This window comes from Gallus gallus, chromosome 26, assembly GCF_016699485.2.
Source record: "Gallus gallus isolate bGalGal1 chromosome 26, bGalGal1.mat.broiler.GRCg7b, whole genome shotgun sequence".
In the NCBI taxonomy this organism is placed as follows: Eukaryota; Metazoa; Chordata; class Aves; order Galliformes; family Phasianidae; genus Gallus; species Gallus gallus.
In genome coordinates this window covers 3,742,338-3,756,278 of record NC_052557.1, presented here as the reverse complement: position 1 = coordinate 3,756,278, position 13,941 = coordinate 3,742,338, and the positions used below count along the sequence as shown (strand labels likewise).

The 13,941-nt window shown below is 44.9% G+C and overlaps 1 protein-coding gene across 3 annotated transcripts in view; it reads right to left on the bottom strand.

Annotated features, from left to right (window-relative positions):
• MAGI3 (membrane associated guanylate kinase, WW and PDZ domain containing 3) overlaps positions 1–13,941 on the bottom strand; it is a 51,413-nt gene that overhangs the window by 3,765 nt on the left and 33,707 nt on the right. The window contains 10 exon segments of one of the 3 annotated variants that reach the window (NM_001012697.1): positions 111–200; positions 1,344–1,482; positions 3,325–3,468; positions 3,949–4,081; positions 4,172–4,274; positions 7,413–7,598; positions 8,301–8,486; positions 9,564–9,756; positions 12,159–12,250; positions 13,180–13,333. In NM_001012697.1, the coding sequence (NP_001012715.1) occupies positions 151–200; positions 1,344–1,482; positions 3,325–3,468; positions 3,949–4,081; positions 4,172–4,274; positions 7,413–7,598; positions 8,301–8,486; positions 9,564–9,756; positions 12,159–12,250; positions 13,180–13,333 (1,380 nt within the window). In that variant the 3' untranslated portion in view covers positions 111–150. 3 annotated transcript variants of the gene reach the window in all.

The following is a 13,941-nucleotide window of genomic DNA, read 5'->3' as shown; positions in this document are numbered from 1 at the left end:
TTGGTTTTTTTTTCTCTAAAAGAAAACTGAAAACAATGAGAAGTTAAGGTTATTCATAGCTTTGCACTTTAATAATAGAAAGAGATGAAACACAAGACATGCAGATTTACCAAGTCTTTAAGGAAAACCCAAGAAAAGCACTGAAAGCCCTTAATGCTGCTCAGGTTTCACGTAGGGACACAAACTGGAAGGAGCCAAACCTGAAGGAGGAAGAGAAAAAGCCCAGAACTACATACCAAAAATCACAGAGTACAGCAAGAAAGATTTCAATCAGAAATGTATGATTAACAGCAGGACGAGAGGCAGCAAAACCGTTCCCTTCTCTACAGCTGCTGATCTGATCTACGTTGCTTGACCTTATCTCAGGCCCTGCTGTTGGCAGAGGGCTGGACCAGATGGCCTCTGGAGATCCCTTCTGCCATTTCTATGATTCTGTGTCAGATTTAGGAAACTTCTATGAACAAGAGGGCCAGGAGTGGTTCCAGATAGCTGTTGTGCTGACCTCTTGGTGCACAATAAACACTGCTTAGCATTGCTGAAATGATACCAAGCATAAATAGCTGTTTGTAAGGAGAGAGCTGGAGGTGACCTCACAATGGCTCCCTCTCTTCTTTGAAACCAACTTTAAATGCTGATTTTAAAGAGAACCAACAGAAGCTCATCCGAACTCAGAGGACTCTACTTAACTTTCACCATTAACGACAAAGTAATTCAGTGTGAAACACAAACTAAGCCAGACAGAAATCGAGCAAGATGGCACAGAGCAGATCTCGCAGTTCACAGATGGGCTGTTTCTGTGCCATGCACTAATGGACTCTGAATTCACCGTGACGTTCAATTTGGAACATTAAGATGTTAAGAATCATCTTTGAGCTCTCTGGTGGAAAGAAATGGAGAAACTTCTGAGCAGATTTTATGCCTTGAGCAGACGCCAGTTGCTGCCTGTAAGTGACTGCACACAGCAAACTGTTTGGTAGTTCAAGCTGTGGGTTTTAAACCTTTGAAAGGCTGAAGTCATGGTTAGTTACCATTACTGAAAAGCTCTCCATCACAAAACGTGACCTTACAATTTAGGAAATTTACCACCAGAACCTTGGTGTCAGCATCAAGAGTTTAAGGATTAAAATGTGTACTCAAGGCAGAACACAAAGCGTGCTTTGCTTTAAAATGCTGCTAGAGCCTAATCTCTTTGGTTCGTAATCTTAGATTATATCCTAAATCAGACTCAAAATCATCAGTTTAGAATGGACTGGGAGCGATTTCAGTGAACAAGCACGAGGTGTCTGTAGTAAACAGACTGCTCCCCACTGCCACAAAAGGACACTGCACAGGAGCTGACGTACTGTGATCTGGTATCAAGCCGGTCCCTGGTCTCAGCAGCAGCAGAACTTTGTTCCCTCCAGCCTGAATCAGCTCAATGGCTCGCGTGTGAGTGATTCCCTGCGTGGGCTCTCCGTTAATTTCAACTATTTGGTCACCGACCTGAGAAGAAAATAGCAGCCAGGTTAGTTTTTATGAATTGCAGCCACCGTAAAATAAGTTTTCATTTAGAAACAAACAAAAACATAGAGCCAGGTGTGTCTGTACTTCCTCTCATGTTAAATCCACACAGCAATAAACAACAGCATCCCAGGAGCTCCAACCCACTCGATACAGCACCGTGGTAGTTCAGAGTTCTTCGTGCACATCTTCTATTGAGCAAGCTCCTCAGAAGCTCTCAGCTTACTATAAACACAAATTCCATACAGGGGAAGACAGGTACTTCCACGTTCCCCTGCAGATTTTCATTCCAGGTCATCCTAGAGAGGAGCTTACTGATAAACCTGGCAATGTGCATCTGCCCATCGTGGAGGCAACGCTCATTTCTCTACACTTCCTAAAGAGTGCGGAGCAAATGTCATATAAAGGAATGGATTTATTTTTCCAAGGAGGAGAGCTCACCATGATGTCGTTATCAGTAATAAGGTCTCTGAGGCCAATGAGCAACTGCCTTGGGCACTGGGCAGCTAACTGCAATGCACACTAATTAGCAAACCGACAGAAGGAGACTCAAATAGCACCTTTTCAGCGTCATGAAACCTCTTTTGCAATTCGCAGCTCAGCCAATGGATGTCACCAGTGCCTACATTTAGCAGTTTAAAGAGACTGCCCGGGCTCTGTCAAATAAATTGCCTCTGCCAAAGAAGGTCACCAGCTGGTTTCTCATCTGACAGGACAGGACGCTCTGCACCATGCTACGTGCCTTGCATCATGCTCAGCTGCCATTAACTGGGTGAGAAATTCCTCTTCTTTGTTTCAGAATGCAGCCAGCACAATGACAGCATTTCACAGCTGGGGAGGGACAAAGTGAATGACAGAGAAATGGAACAGTCTCACCCTGGGTTCTGGCTCTGAACCACTCCTCCCAGCGCCCAACCTGCGGAGGGGCACAACTGCATCGACCCTCAGCAGCCACAATCACTCCTAGGCAACAAAAGCACTTGCACAGCTGGGCTGGTACCCTGTGTGCTGCAACAACAGGGCACAGTGCTGCAGATAGCAGCACCTCATGTCACATTGAAATGAATGAAGGTGACGGTGTGAATGTGGGAGATGGTTCTTTTTCCAGCACTGCCTTGCTGTGACATTCCCCACGTCCCACCACCCCATGCCGTGGCACAGATCAGCTATGTGAAGCAGAGTACAGTCAGAGCATGTCTGAAAACAGCCTGAGTGCTGCTGCTGGACTCTCCAACCAAAGCAACAGGAGTCTGTTTGGTGAGTGAGGCCAGAATTTAGAGAACTGTGCATGTTTGAGGATGTTTATCACTATTCCGTATTCTTACTACAATATTTGGGAGTGAATTACTTACAAAGACATAAGAATTAGCTTATTAATCTTTGGGAAAAATAGCCTTTTATCTTCAAATACCACACAGAACAACAATAGCACAATATACACACAAAAATTCTTTATAAATTCACCAACTTAGTGACTCTTCTTTCAGCTTTCTGCTCCACTGTGCAATTTCTTGCCTGGGCTCCTCAAGTATCCTACGTAACCCTGGAACATTTACATTACTATAACTCAAGCACATGGATAGACAGATGATTCATTCTGGATGGCTCAAGTTTTTCCATGTATTTTCCTCTTTAGAAGCCTAGCACCAGAGCATTTGCTAACACTACACAGTAAGAGCTGAGAGGACAGCTGCCCAGATGCTGCTCTGCCTGCTGGCATCCTGAACTCATGGAATGAAACTGTCTGTTACCACTATAGGCTACTGCAGTATGTCAACAGGACGACTTCTATGCTAACAAATTGATGAGAGAAGACAAACTCACATGTACTCTCCCATCTTTGACAGCTGGTCCATCTTCAGCAAGCCGAAGGATGAATAAACCCATGTTGTATTCCTTTCCTCCTCGAAGACTGAACCCAAAGCCACGAGGGCCTCTTTCCAACTCTACTGGAAAACAGCCAGAATTCTGTGCAAGAAGTGAGACCAGAATGGAGAGCTGAGGACCTGCAGCCAGGTTCTTATCTTTGCTTCTCTAGAGAAACATTTCACACACTTCTTCACCTTGAGATGCATGCAACACAATTTAAACTGAATTAATCACAGCTCATGTACAATTAGGCGTAATGGTTTCCTTCTAAGTCGACACATAAAGAACATTTTTCCTTCTTAGTTTCAGATAGCCATAACATTTACTCAAGAAACTTTTCCAGAGGGTCAGCAGAAGCCCTCTTCCAAGGATTTTGTTTTTTTCAACTACGATAAGCAGATGGATATAAATAATTAGCAAGAACATCCTATGAAATGCTTCAGTGCATTTTTTATAAGCATCGTTCCTACTCCTGGCAGACAAGGAAATGCTTTCTTATTCTGATTTTGAATACTCTGACAATTTCACTGTAGTGTTCTGATGACCCAGCATGTATTTTGCGTGGCTCTGCATGCTTACCTGTGTCTGTGAATGACGGCTGCCAACACCTGAAGCACTGCCAGCATCAGGTTGTGCCAAGTGCTTATGCTCAGGCCACGAAAGCCTGTAACTGTTTGAAACTTCTTTTCCAGCTTCACCTTCCGTAGCTCCCCTACAGAGAGGCAAAAGGAAGCAAATGTTTAGCAATTCCAAGCTTGTCTGGTTGTTCTCAGTTCATCTTCTCAAGCCCAAAGCTCTGTACCTGTCCGTGCTTGAAGCACTGCTCTGTGCTGGTCCCAGAGGTCGGTGCTGAGGAGCTGGGCTCTGCTTGGCAGAGTTTGTTCCTGACGGAGGACCACGGTGTTCTGATGAGTGCAAACAAAACCAACAGTCAGAGCAAACCCCTAAATGTAAAGCTAGGCACACACAGAGAGACCACAGCGACCAGCAGCACTGAGTCTGCTCCTCTCAACAGCCTGGAACAAGACGGTCACTTTGCCTGTGAAATTTTGGGAAAGACAATTGCAGCTTTCAGAGGATGAGCAGAAAGGCAGTCTGTGTAACAGGCAATGTGCTGCTCAGAGCAATTCCACTTGCAGAGCATCTCACACTGAGCTGAGCTCACAACACTTACAAAGTGAAGAGGATTTTGCTATATTGAGAGCCGTAATCCAATGAACTGCCATTGGTTCCACAGAATATATCACGTAAGAATTTCATTCTTTCTTACTGCTTTTTCCAGAAGAAAAAAAAAAGTAATTTTTACTGAATGAGCCACAAACAGAATGCTTTTAGATTGTCTGCAAGTTGATAAAGACCAGGTATTACAGCCAATCACGTCTATAAAGCTGGTTCAGATATCCAATATAACAGCAATTTGTAAGCAATGAAGAATAATGGACATTTGAGAACATACCCCTTTCTAAAGGTAGGAGGAGAATGGAGATGCAGAGGGGTGGTTGTGATTAACAGGTGAAATCCTTAATTACAGAGGCAAACTGACAACTCCTTCCAGCTGCAGAGGACAGGTGATGGAATGACCTTTGCCTTCTCCAAAAGCTAAGCAAAAACTGAAGTGTGAGGGCAAATTCATAACAAATCCTTTAAAATAATTTAAGGTTATTTTCTCTTCCACAACGAGCAGTGATTGTACACTTTGCAGTAAATGAAAAAAACATGTTTCAGAATACAAAATGTCTCTGTCACTTAAAAGAGTAATGAACCATAGCCTATGTAAAAAGCTGCCTCTTAGCTAGAACCTTAAATGGCAAATTGTGGCCCAAGATGAACTCATGTACTAAATTATAAACTCATCGACTCCTTTTCCTCATCATGTTTTAAAAAGAAATCCCAAACAGCCAAACCACAGATGCTCCAATGCTCCGTTAGGTGCACCTCGTTACTGCATTTCTGAGCTAAAAACAAACCAACCCAAACCCCAGCAAAATATATAAGGCAGCCAAGCATCTCCAGGAAAGGAAGGCATTATGTGTACTATTAGGCTGAATTTCTCAGTTATGCTGGACCCAGAAGTCGTTTGCAGGACTGCTTGGTGCTATTACCCTGACGTGCCTTAAAGAGGTTTTTCTCTGGAGACAAAATGTCAACTTTTACTCCTGGTTTGTACTCAGAATTTTAATTTAGAAGCACAGGCAAGAGAAATGCCATCTGTTTGTACAAATTCTGCAGTCCTTTTTCTGCGCTCTCTCTTGTGTTTCTTGCTAATACGTGACAGAAGCTGACAGGCTCCTGCTTTTGTGAAAAATGTTAAAGAATGTCTTCTGGAGCATGAAGTGCAATTCGTTTATCCATGTAAAAAGCAAAGACCACACATCTGTGAAAGCCAGGAGGGAGAGAGAAGTGGTACATGGTAGTATTTTCATTGCCAGTCTCAGAGGACAGCACTGAAGATGATGCACTGGGGAACATTAAAGCTCTGCGAGGAGTTTCTGTTTTGTGATGCTGAACAGCCTCTGGCAAAATGGGTGTTTTTCTCTTTGGAGCTGCATCTTGTCTTTGTCCTTTGCTTTGTGAACAATCCCTGCAAAGCTCAGGCACCCCAACAGTGGGAAATGACTGAAGCTTCGACTGATTTACAGAGGAATTCTCCCGTAAGGAGGTTATGCTGTGAGCTACCTGCAATTCTCCAACTAAATGAGTGAGAGTTTTACAACAGTGATTTATTCCCATTTCTGCTTCTCCCTTTCACTGTTAAAAACTCCTTACTCCTGAAACACACCAACTTCAGCTGCTCTAACTTACACGTGTTTTCTGACTGCTCTTCTCAGTCTAATTTTATCTCCGAATCTGTAATTGAGGAAAGAGGAAAAGCTATGTTCTTATACAGTGTCCAGGTGAGGTCATGCATAAATAAGGGACAAAAAGGTTATATTCAGAAAGCCCATTCTGAAGGCAAAGTTGACTGAGAGTCCAAGAGAAGCAGATCTGATGCAGCCAACTCAAACTTCACCTGCATTACAAACACTGCCCTGCACAGCTGCTTTGAGGTACGTTCCTTCAAACTGCAGTAATTAGATTTGATAGAAATGAAAACCTGAATGGAAGAACGACAATTTGTAGAAGTCTCTCTGCTTCAAGAATTAACAAGAAGGGAAATGAAGTCTTTGAAACTCTGTATTAGAGGCTGAGATAGCACGTTAAATATTTGCAATGAATGTGAAATTAGAGAATGATCTGTTGGCTTTATTCACATTCTGGTTTTAGGTATTTATTATTTAGAAGACCAGGAAAGCCAACTTTCTGGCAAAATAATGATAGCAAGTTTAATTAAACCTGCAAGCAGCAAACCAGAAAAATGCAGCAGTAAGCAGGATTGGTACACAGCTTTTCTCTTCCAATGATTGGATTTTACGTATTGATAGTGAACTGTCTGTGCAGGGACAATACCATATTGAATGCAGTGTTGCATGGGAGCTTTCATTAAAAATACGGGCTATGGGATGGGACTTTGCAGCCACGAAGATTCATTTTGCTGCTGAGATGATAAAACATTTGTGTGTGAAGAATTTGCTAGCAGCCTGGGAGGCCAGCAGCCTTTTCTATTGTATCCTAGGGATGCAGTACCAGCTAATTTGTGTATTTCAACACGGCAGGAAGAACAGACTCAGAGTGCCCAAGTGGGGGGGATCTGTACAGCACATTTTCCCTTCAGCCTGCTGTCCCCCCAGGAGGGATAACTTCTCTTCAGTGGAAGAACACGGGGTCTGGGCAGGACACATTACCAGCAGTCTCCCTCTCACATGAGAAACCATGAGAATTTGCCTATCCACAGATGACATTATTTGTTCTATCTCATTTCCCAGCACAACCATCCCAGCAGCTGTTTCTTTCTGCCCCACCTGCATTCAGTTCTTCTGGAAGAAATGGATCTCTTTCCCAAACACCTGAAAACACCCCCCTGTAAGCAAACCGACCTCGAAAGCTACACACAACAGATGTGGCACACGTGGTGGCCACGTTCACCTCAGCAGGTGCACCCTCACCTTCCTCAGCAACGACGGTCAGAGTCACCACGTGGCCTGCATCTTTGATCAGCTGCACGATGCTGTCGTGGGAGAGCTCCACGATGGACTGCCCATTCACCGCCGAGATGCGGTCTCCCACCTTCAGCTTCCCGCACTGATCTGCTGGGCTCCCATCTATCACACGCCCTATCTTGTGGGGAATCACTGCAGAGTCAGAACAGACCTATCAGCTTTTTCGGAACACAGTTAATATTCCTGTGAGACGAGCACTGAGCAGACCCAGACCTCCCACAATCATCCCAGAGACCGTTCCTGCTCCGGATGCTGGCGTTGCAGTGAAAAAAACCTGCAGACAACAAAGGAGGCTTCACCCATCAGAGCGAGTGCAAAGCAAGGGGGTGCTGTACAGCCGTTCTGTGGAGCTGTTATCCCAGCACTGCTCACCCCAGCATGCTTTTTTGAGGGGTCAGGGAGGTGAGGAACACGGTGCACATGTCAGGATTATCAGCTGGCTTTTCAGAACCAAGCCAGCAAGGTTGAAACACGCAGTCAGCAGCCACCCAAGATTAAAAAACCATCAAGGACAGTTTTAATGAGCCCGTGCAGAAGTTACTGTGAAGGAACAGACATTGATGCCTTCTAGCATTTACCATGAGTTTAAATTTTAATTACACTTCCCTTAATAGACTACTTTTAAAGTATTACATAAACCTAAGAGCCAACTGTGAAGAGAAAAGCACTGCAGGGTTGCAGACTCAATTGCTGATTGCTTGTTTTAGAATATCTCAGCTTCACAACAACACAGTGGGTTCGCATTAAGCTGTGGCATAGAAAACTTCTGCACAGCAGAAACTTCAGCACCAGTCAGGCCGGGCAGTGACCAAACCACCAGAGCACAGCACTCACCGCCAGGAGGAGGTTTGTTTTTGGAGGTGAGAATGACAAAGCCAAATCCTTCGTTCTCCTTCCGCTGCAGACAGACATCATAGACCTCTGGGGACTGCTGGGTTGCAAACTCTGCCCGATTCAGGCGGGGAGAGCTGTTCTGCGTCACCACAGCCTGCGACTCCTCCTCCTCTGCTTGCTTTTCTCCTTAGAAGTAACAGACAAACAACAAGTAAGGCAAAAACAACGCCGCTGTTCTGTCAGGTAAGTACAACAAAGCTGTGCATCTCACTATCAGTGCCAGCAAGAGGAAACACTGCCTGCCTGGGAACGTAAGAAGCAAGCTAATAAACAACGTGGTCTGTATAAAACAGAAATCAGATACTGGATGAAGCAGACAGAGGCCCAGAGCCCTACACAGGTGTGCACAAACATGCAGGGCACTGCAGCCTGATTTCCCAAAGCAGAACAGACTTGGCAGCACACACAACAAAACTTTGTCACAGTGATGCGATGCCTTCTTTTTGGAGCAGAATACATCGTGTTTTTTCTGCAAGCTACACGTACAAGATCTACAGCAGAGATCCAGCTACAAAAGAGAATTACTGCTGTCTTAAATGAGGAACACCTTTAAGACTTGATTTTAAAATACTTTTTCCTTTTACTTGTACACACTCAGAATTAATGGCTGAACAGAGCACTGCAGAAGCAGTGCTGAGCACTGATCAGAACAGGGCACCACCTCAGGATTCCTGAGCTCCTTTCCAGCTCTGTCATTCGTATGATCAAGCAGCAGTGAGTCAAGGATAAACACCTTCTGTACACTGCAGATCTGGACACCGATCCCAAACTGCAGAATCACGAGATGCTGCACTGAATCATCTCTGCTCTGAATGCACTCATCTTTGCTGCACATAGATACCAACGGTCGTCAGAATACAGTACGTAGTACAGAACATGAGTTGTGCTATTACTCAGTTTACATAGCACTAATGTCTGTTCTAGTGAGCATCTGGAAAAGGGGTGAAGAAAACACCACTGCCATCTTAATGTTCAGTCTTACCTGTGTGAGCAGTGCAAGCCAGCAAACACCAAAGCATCAACTCCTAAGTTCTGCTTTTCTCCACTTACTCAGAATTACAGCTGACACTCCTGAACCTCAGGCTGCTCAATTCTAGCGTAGTAACTGATATGTTTCAGAACAGCTTTAGTTGACTTGACTGCAACAAGCATGTTCCACGAGTCAGATCTAAATCCTGCAGAGCACTGTGGACACATACATACCTCCAAAGAAGATCTTCCTCCGGACCGTGAGCAGCACCTGACCGTTCCGTGCAGCACTGGTCATTAAGTCCAGAACTTGTTTGTGTGACTTCCCCTTAACAGGGACTCCATCGATGCACATCAGTTCATCAGCAGCTCGAAGCCTGCCGTCTTTTTCTGCCGCTCCCAATGGGATTATGGCTCCAATATAAATCTACCAACAGAGCACAGTCAGTGGGTGAGAATGGCAGAACACGAAGTCATCAGAACATGCAGTGGTTGGAACCCAGGTGAATGCAGGCAGATAAAAGCTTTTGGGAAGATACTTGAACAGATGATTTGACTGTCCATTTCTAGCAGAAGCACAGCCAGCGAGTGGACTCTGCACAGACTGACTGAATGGACACCACCTGGGGCTCAACACATCAATGAATACAAAAAGTTTCGGGGGATTTTTAATCCTCATTTCAGTGAGTAGGCAATGAATTCATGCAGCTGCACTCCCCTTATCAAAACTGTCTATTGCCACCTCATAAAGTGCTACTAAATATAACATAGAAGAGAAAAGCACAGTGTTTCATACGCTAGAATGACATCCAGGTTAAATGAAAGGTTAAGAATAATCACTGTCAGTAGTCGTCTGAGGTCAAGCACTGGAGAGCAGATCACCTGCACACAGCATTTGTGACATTAGCTTGACACCAACTGCTATGGTTGTTATGGAAACCAAACATGATAAATGCTATAGAGTGCAACAGAAGTATAACTGTTTGGTTTTGCTATAAAGACACGCTGCTCTTCCTTTTTGTTAAAGGCATGTCAGAAAAAAAAAACAGACTAGCACTGGATCACAGCTGTGAATGGAAAAAACAACCCAAACATACTCCTTCAACTACGATCAGAAAGCAGTTTCTGATTACTGCTCCAGAAGTTTTTTCTCTTAACTTGACAGCTGAAGGAGCAGCCCCTGACATACCCTATCAGTCTCACCACTTCTTTCCAGAGAAGAGCATCTTCCTTTTAGGAAATGGGGGGGGGGGGTCTCCCAAAGGCTGCCACAACAGACAGACAACCCAGGGCATCTGCCAGTCTGCCTCCAACTCTGCCATTCCTTGACCATTAGCCCTCATCCAAGCCAAACTATGCAACAGCTCTTCTGTAGGCTGAAGCCAGGAAACACTGCAACACTGACGACGTAAAGCCTTACCTGCACCCTCATCACTGACCAGGTGACAGCAAATCAGGCTCTCACTGCTATACTTCTCCCTGTGCAAACACTGCAGCTGCATTTCGATGCCATTCGGGAAGCAAAATAACACCTACAGCCATGTGCAGGAGGAAGCCAGTCTAACAGCTTCTGCTTCAAGGCTTTAATGCCAATCCTTAAGCAGCACATTTTGTATTTTTGAAGATGAGAAGGAAAAAAAAAGCAAGGCAAATATTAGCAAGGGCAAACTGGAAAAGCTGCGCTTGTATCCTCGAGATGAATCCACCAGAAACCACAGACTGACAAAACAGCATTTGGGTCTGAAAACGTGCAGGGAGGATAGAAGGGAAAGGGGGTCCAACACCTCCCAGAGCTGCCCTGTCTCATTAGGCTGCAGTCAGAAGAACAGCCTGGCAGTTTCTGCAGGGTAAGCAGCAGCTCCCTTCCTCCCTTCTGCTCATCTGCTTCCCAGGAAGCTCCGACACGTGCAGCAAAAACTGAGCACTGCCAGAGCATGTGGTGCCAACAGCACGGGATGCTGATGCTCAGCCCTATGAAGCCTTCCTGAGATGCAGCAACCCTTACCAAAACACACCACAATTACAGGCTTGACAGTGAACTCCTACTGCCAAAGAAAGGCTCTGGGTAAAAAAAGAACAGGAACCTTGCAGATTAAACCTTGAAGCATTCAAGGTCAGGTTGGACAGGGCTGAGCAACCTCATTGAGCTGTAGGTGTCCCTGTTTGTTAAAGAAGAGTTGGACTAGATGACCTTTAATGGTCCCTTCCAACTCAAACGAATCTACGAAGAGCAAAGAGAAGAAAGGTAACCAACCGTATTCTTCCCTTTGTTTGGACTCAAACTACTCAGGCAGAACTGCTTCCCTGTAGCCTCCAGCTTAAGTCACCCAGGAGCCTCCACCACTACAGCTCCTCAGTCAGAGCCCTGCACAGCCACCTGGTCCCAGGATTGAGCTGCAGCCCTCAGGCCATGCTCAGCACCTCCAATGTCAGGGAACACACACTGCACCCATGGGGATGCTCCAGAGAAACCAGAACCAGACACACCACAAAGAGTCTGTGTGTCTGCCTAGAGCATGGCTCACTCCGTCCAGCTTTAAGCAGAACTGGATTACATCTCCCAGCTTTAAATGGATTACTCAAGAGCATTTCACCGACTGAAGACAAAACGGTTCTCCTCTCTTCGGAGCTAGAGCTGAATCACTTCTTAAACCCAGAATCGATCTGGTAATCTGAACCGATTCTCCATCTTTACAAGTCAATTATCAATCATTTTTTCCATCACTGAATTCCTTAGGAGGACACAGAAATGAGGAGGACAGAGCAGGAGCCACCCCAGCAGCAGCACGGTGAGATCACATGTAAGCAGCTGTAAGAAGTTTCACCTACAGGCTGATCCGGTCCGTCCCCTCCAAGCACACGGAATCCGAAGCCCGACTCTTGTTTTCGCAGGAAAACATCCAAATCTCTCGTGTTTGGAGCTGAGAGAAAACATTGCAAGACATGTGATGAGCTACCTTTGGTTATTGGAAGGTTATTCCTTTGTGGTGCATTCTGATTCTTTTGATGGGCAGAACACAGTAAGCAGAAATACAGCAAACAATTCTAACAGTTAATGAAGTTCTTTTTCCAAAATGGATTAAAAAAAAAAAGAAAAACCAACATAGAAAAAGATGATGAAGGAAAGGAAAGGTTGATGAGTGCCAAGGGAGACATCACTGCTGCGTTCGTACAGTGAGCCAGGATGGAATCCACTCTGCAGCACAACTCGGGGCCATCTATAAATGCTGAAATCACTGAACACCCCGAGCTGGAAGGGATCACCAAGTCCAGCTCCTGCACTTTGCTTTGGTCCTTTGGTCTGATGTTACTCTTTACTCAGCTTATCTGTGAACAGCATTTAAAAAGAACTGCCTGCGTAGTTGTTTTGTATGTGAATGGGCCCAGTGAAATCAGTATATCTGTAACAAAGCTCAGAACACAAAAGGCTCTTGGAGAGAACACCTCAAGGATTTACTCATTGTTTTGTGGATTTCCCTTAAATAAAGATTGCTAAAATAGACCATATCCCCCAGATGATCTATTTTGGAACAGGAAGTCACATCTGCTTTGCCAGGCCCACAAAGGGGCCAATTTGTTCAGACATTCCTGGACAGCAAATATAATACTAGAACATTATACCACTTTTATGACTAATTATGTTATTGAAACTACAGCTGAAACACACTGTGTATCTATTTTTAATGGGCTCTACAGTTTTCTAATTTGTGTGAATTATGCACTTTTAAATGTTTATATCCATACACTGTTACCAAACTCAATATGTAAAGTCACAGTGCTTTTACCACATGCATGCCAAAGAAAAGGTTCTGTCATACTTGAGTATTTCCAGCTGGGTTGATATACTCACGTTTGTCCTCATACATAGTCTTGGACTTCAAGTAGACTTCTGAAGGGTCCAGTTTAGGAGAACCTGATCTTACAGCAGTGGGAGGGAAAGGCATAGGCTGTGGGATGGCATCACTGAGCGCTTCCAAACTCCCTGAACTCTCCTGCTTGTCCTTCTGGAACAGAATCCCACCCCACAAACCCCATGTTAAACCAAAGGCCTGAAGGAGTTCATGCATGCAAAGATGATAAACATAGCAGAGAGGTGAAATGAACTGTGAATAAGTCAGCAGTCTTGGCATTCTTCTGTTCTCCTGTGATAGCTGCAACATTGCCATTCCAAGAGGAAAGGCCACCAAGTATCCTTGTGGTCACTCATCTTGATTTCCAGTGGACAGTAAGTCTAAATAATTATTCTGGGCCATAAACCCAACCTGGAAAACTGGAACGTGGTGGTCTGCACGTGTCTGTGCACGTTGAGTAACAGCACAACATTCTGAGCTATGCCCTTTTAGGAGGGTGGAAGAAAACTCCCCCAAGCAGCCTAGGCTTTCACACTTGCATGTCCATGAACACAAGAACTTGCCCTTTTTAACTGAACTCGTTTGCCACGTTGCTTAATGCCACTGAACATTGAGTGCTCCGTGGGAAAGCTGCTCCTGCCCATGTGTGCTCCTGGAGCCCTGGGTATTTTTAGCATGGCTGCAGAGCATGCTGACATGGGAGCCATGCAGACACAGCCCATGTCCTCCAGCTGCACCAATCTGTGCAGCAATTTCTTTAC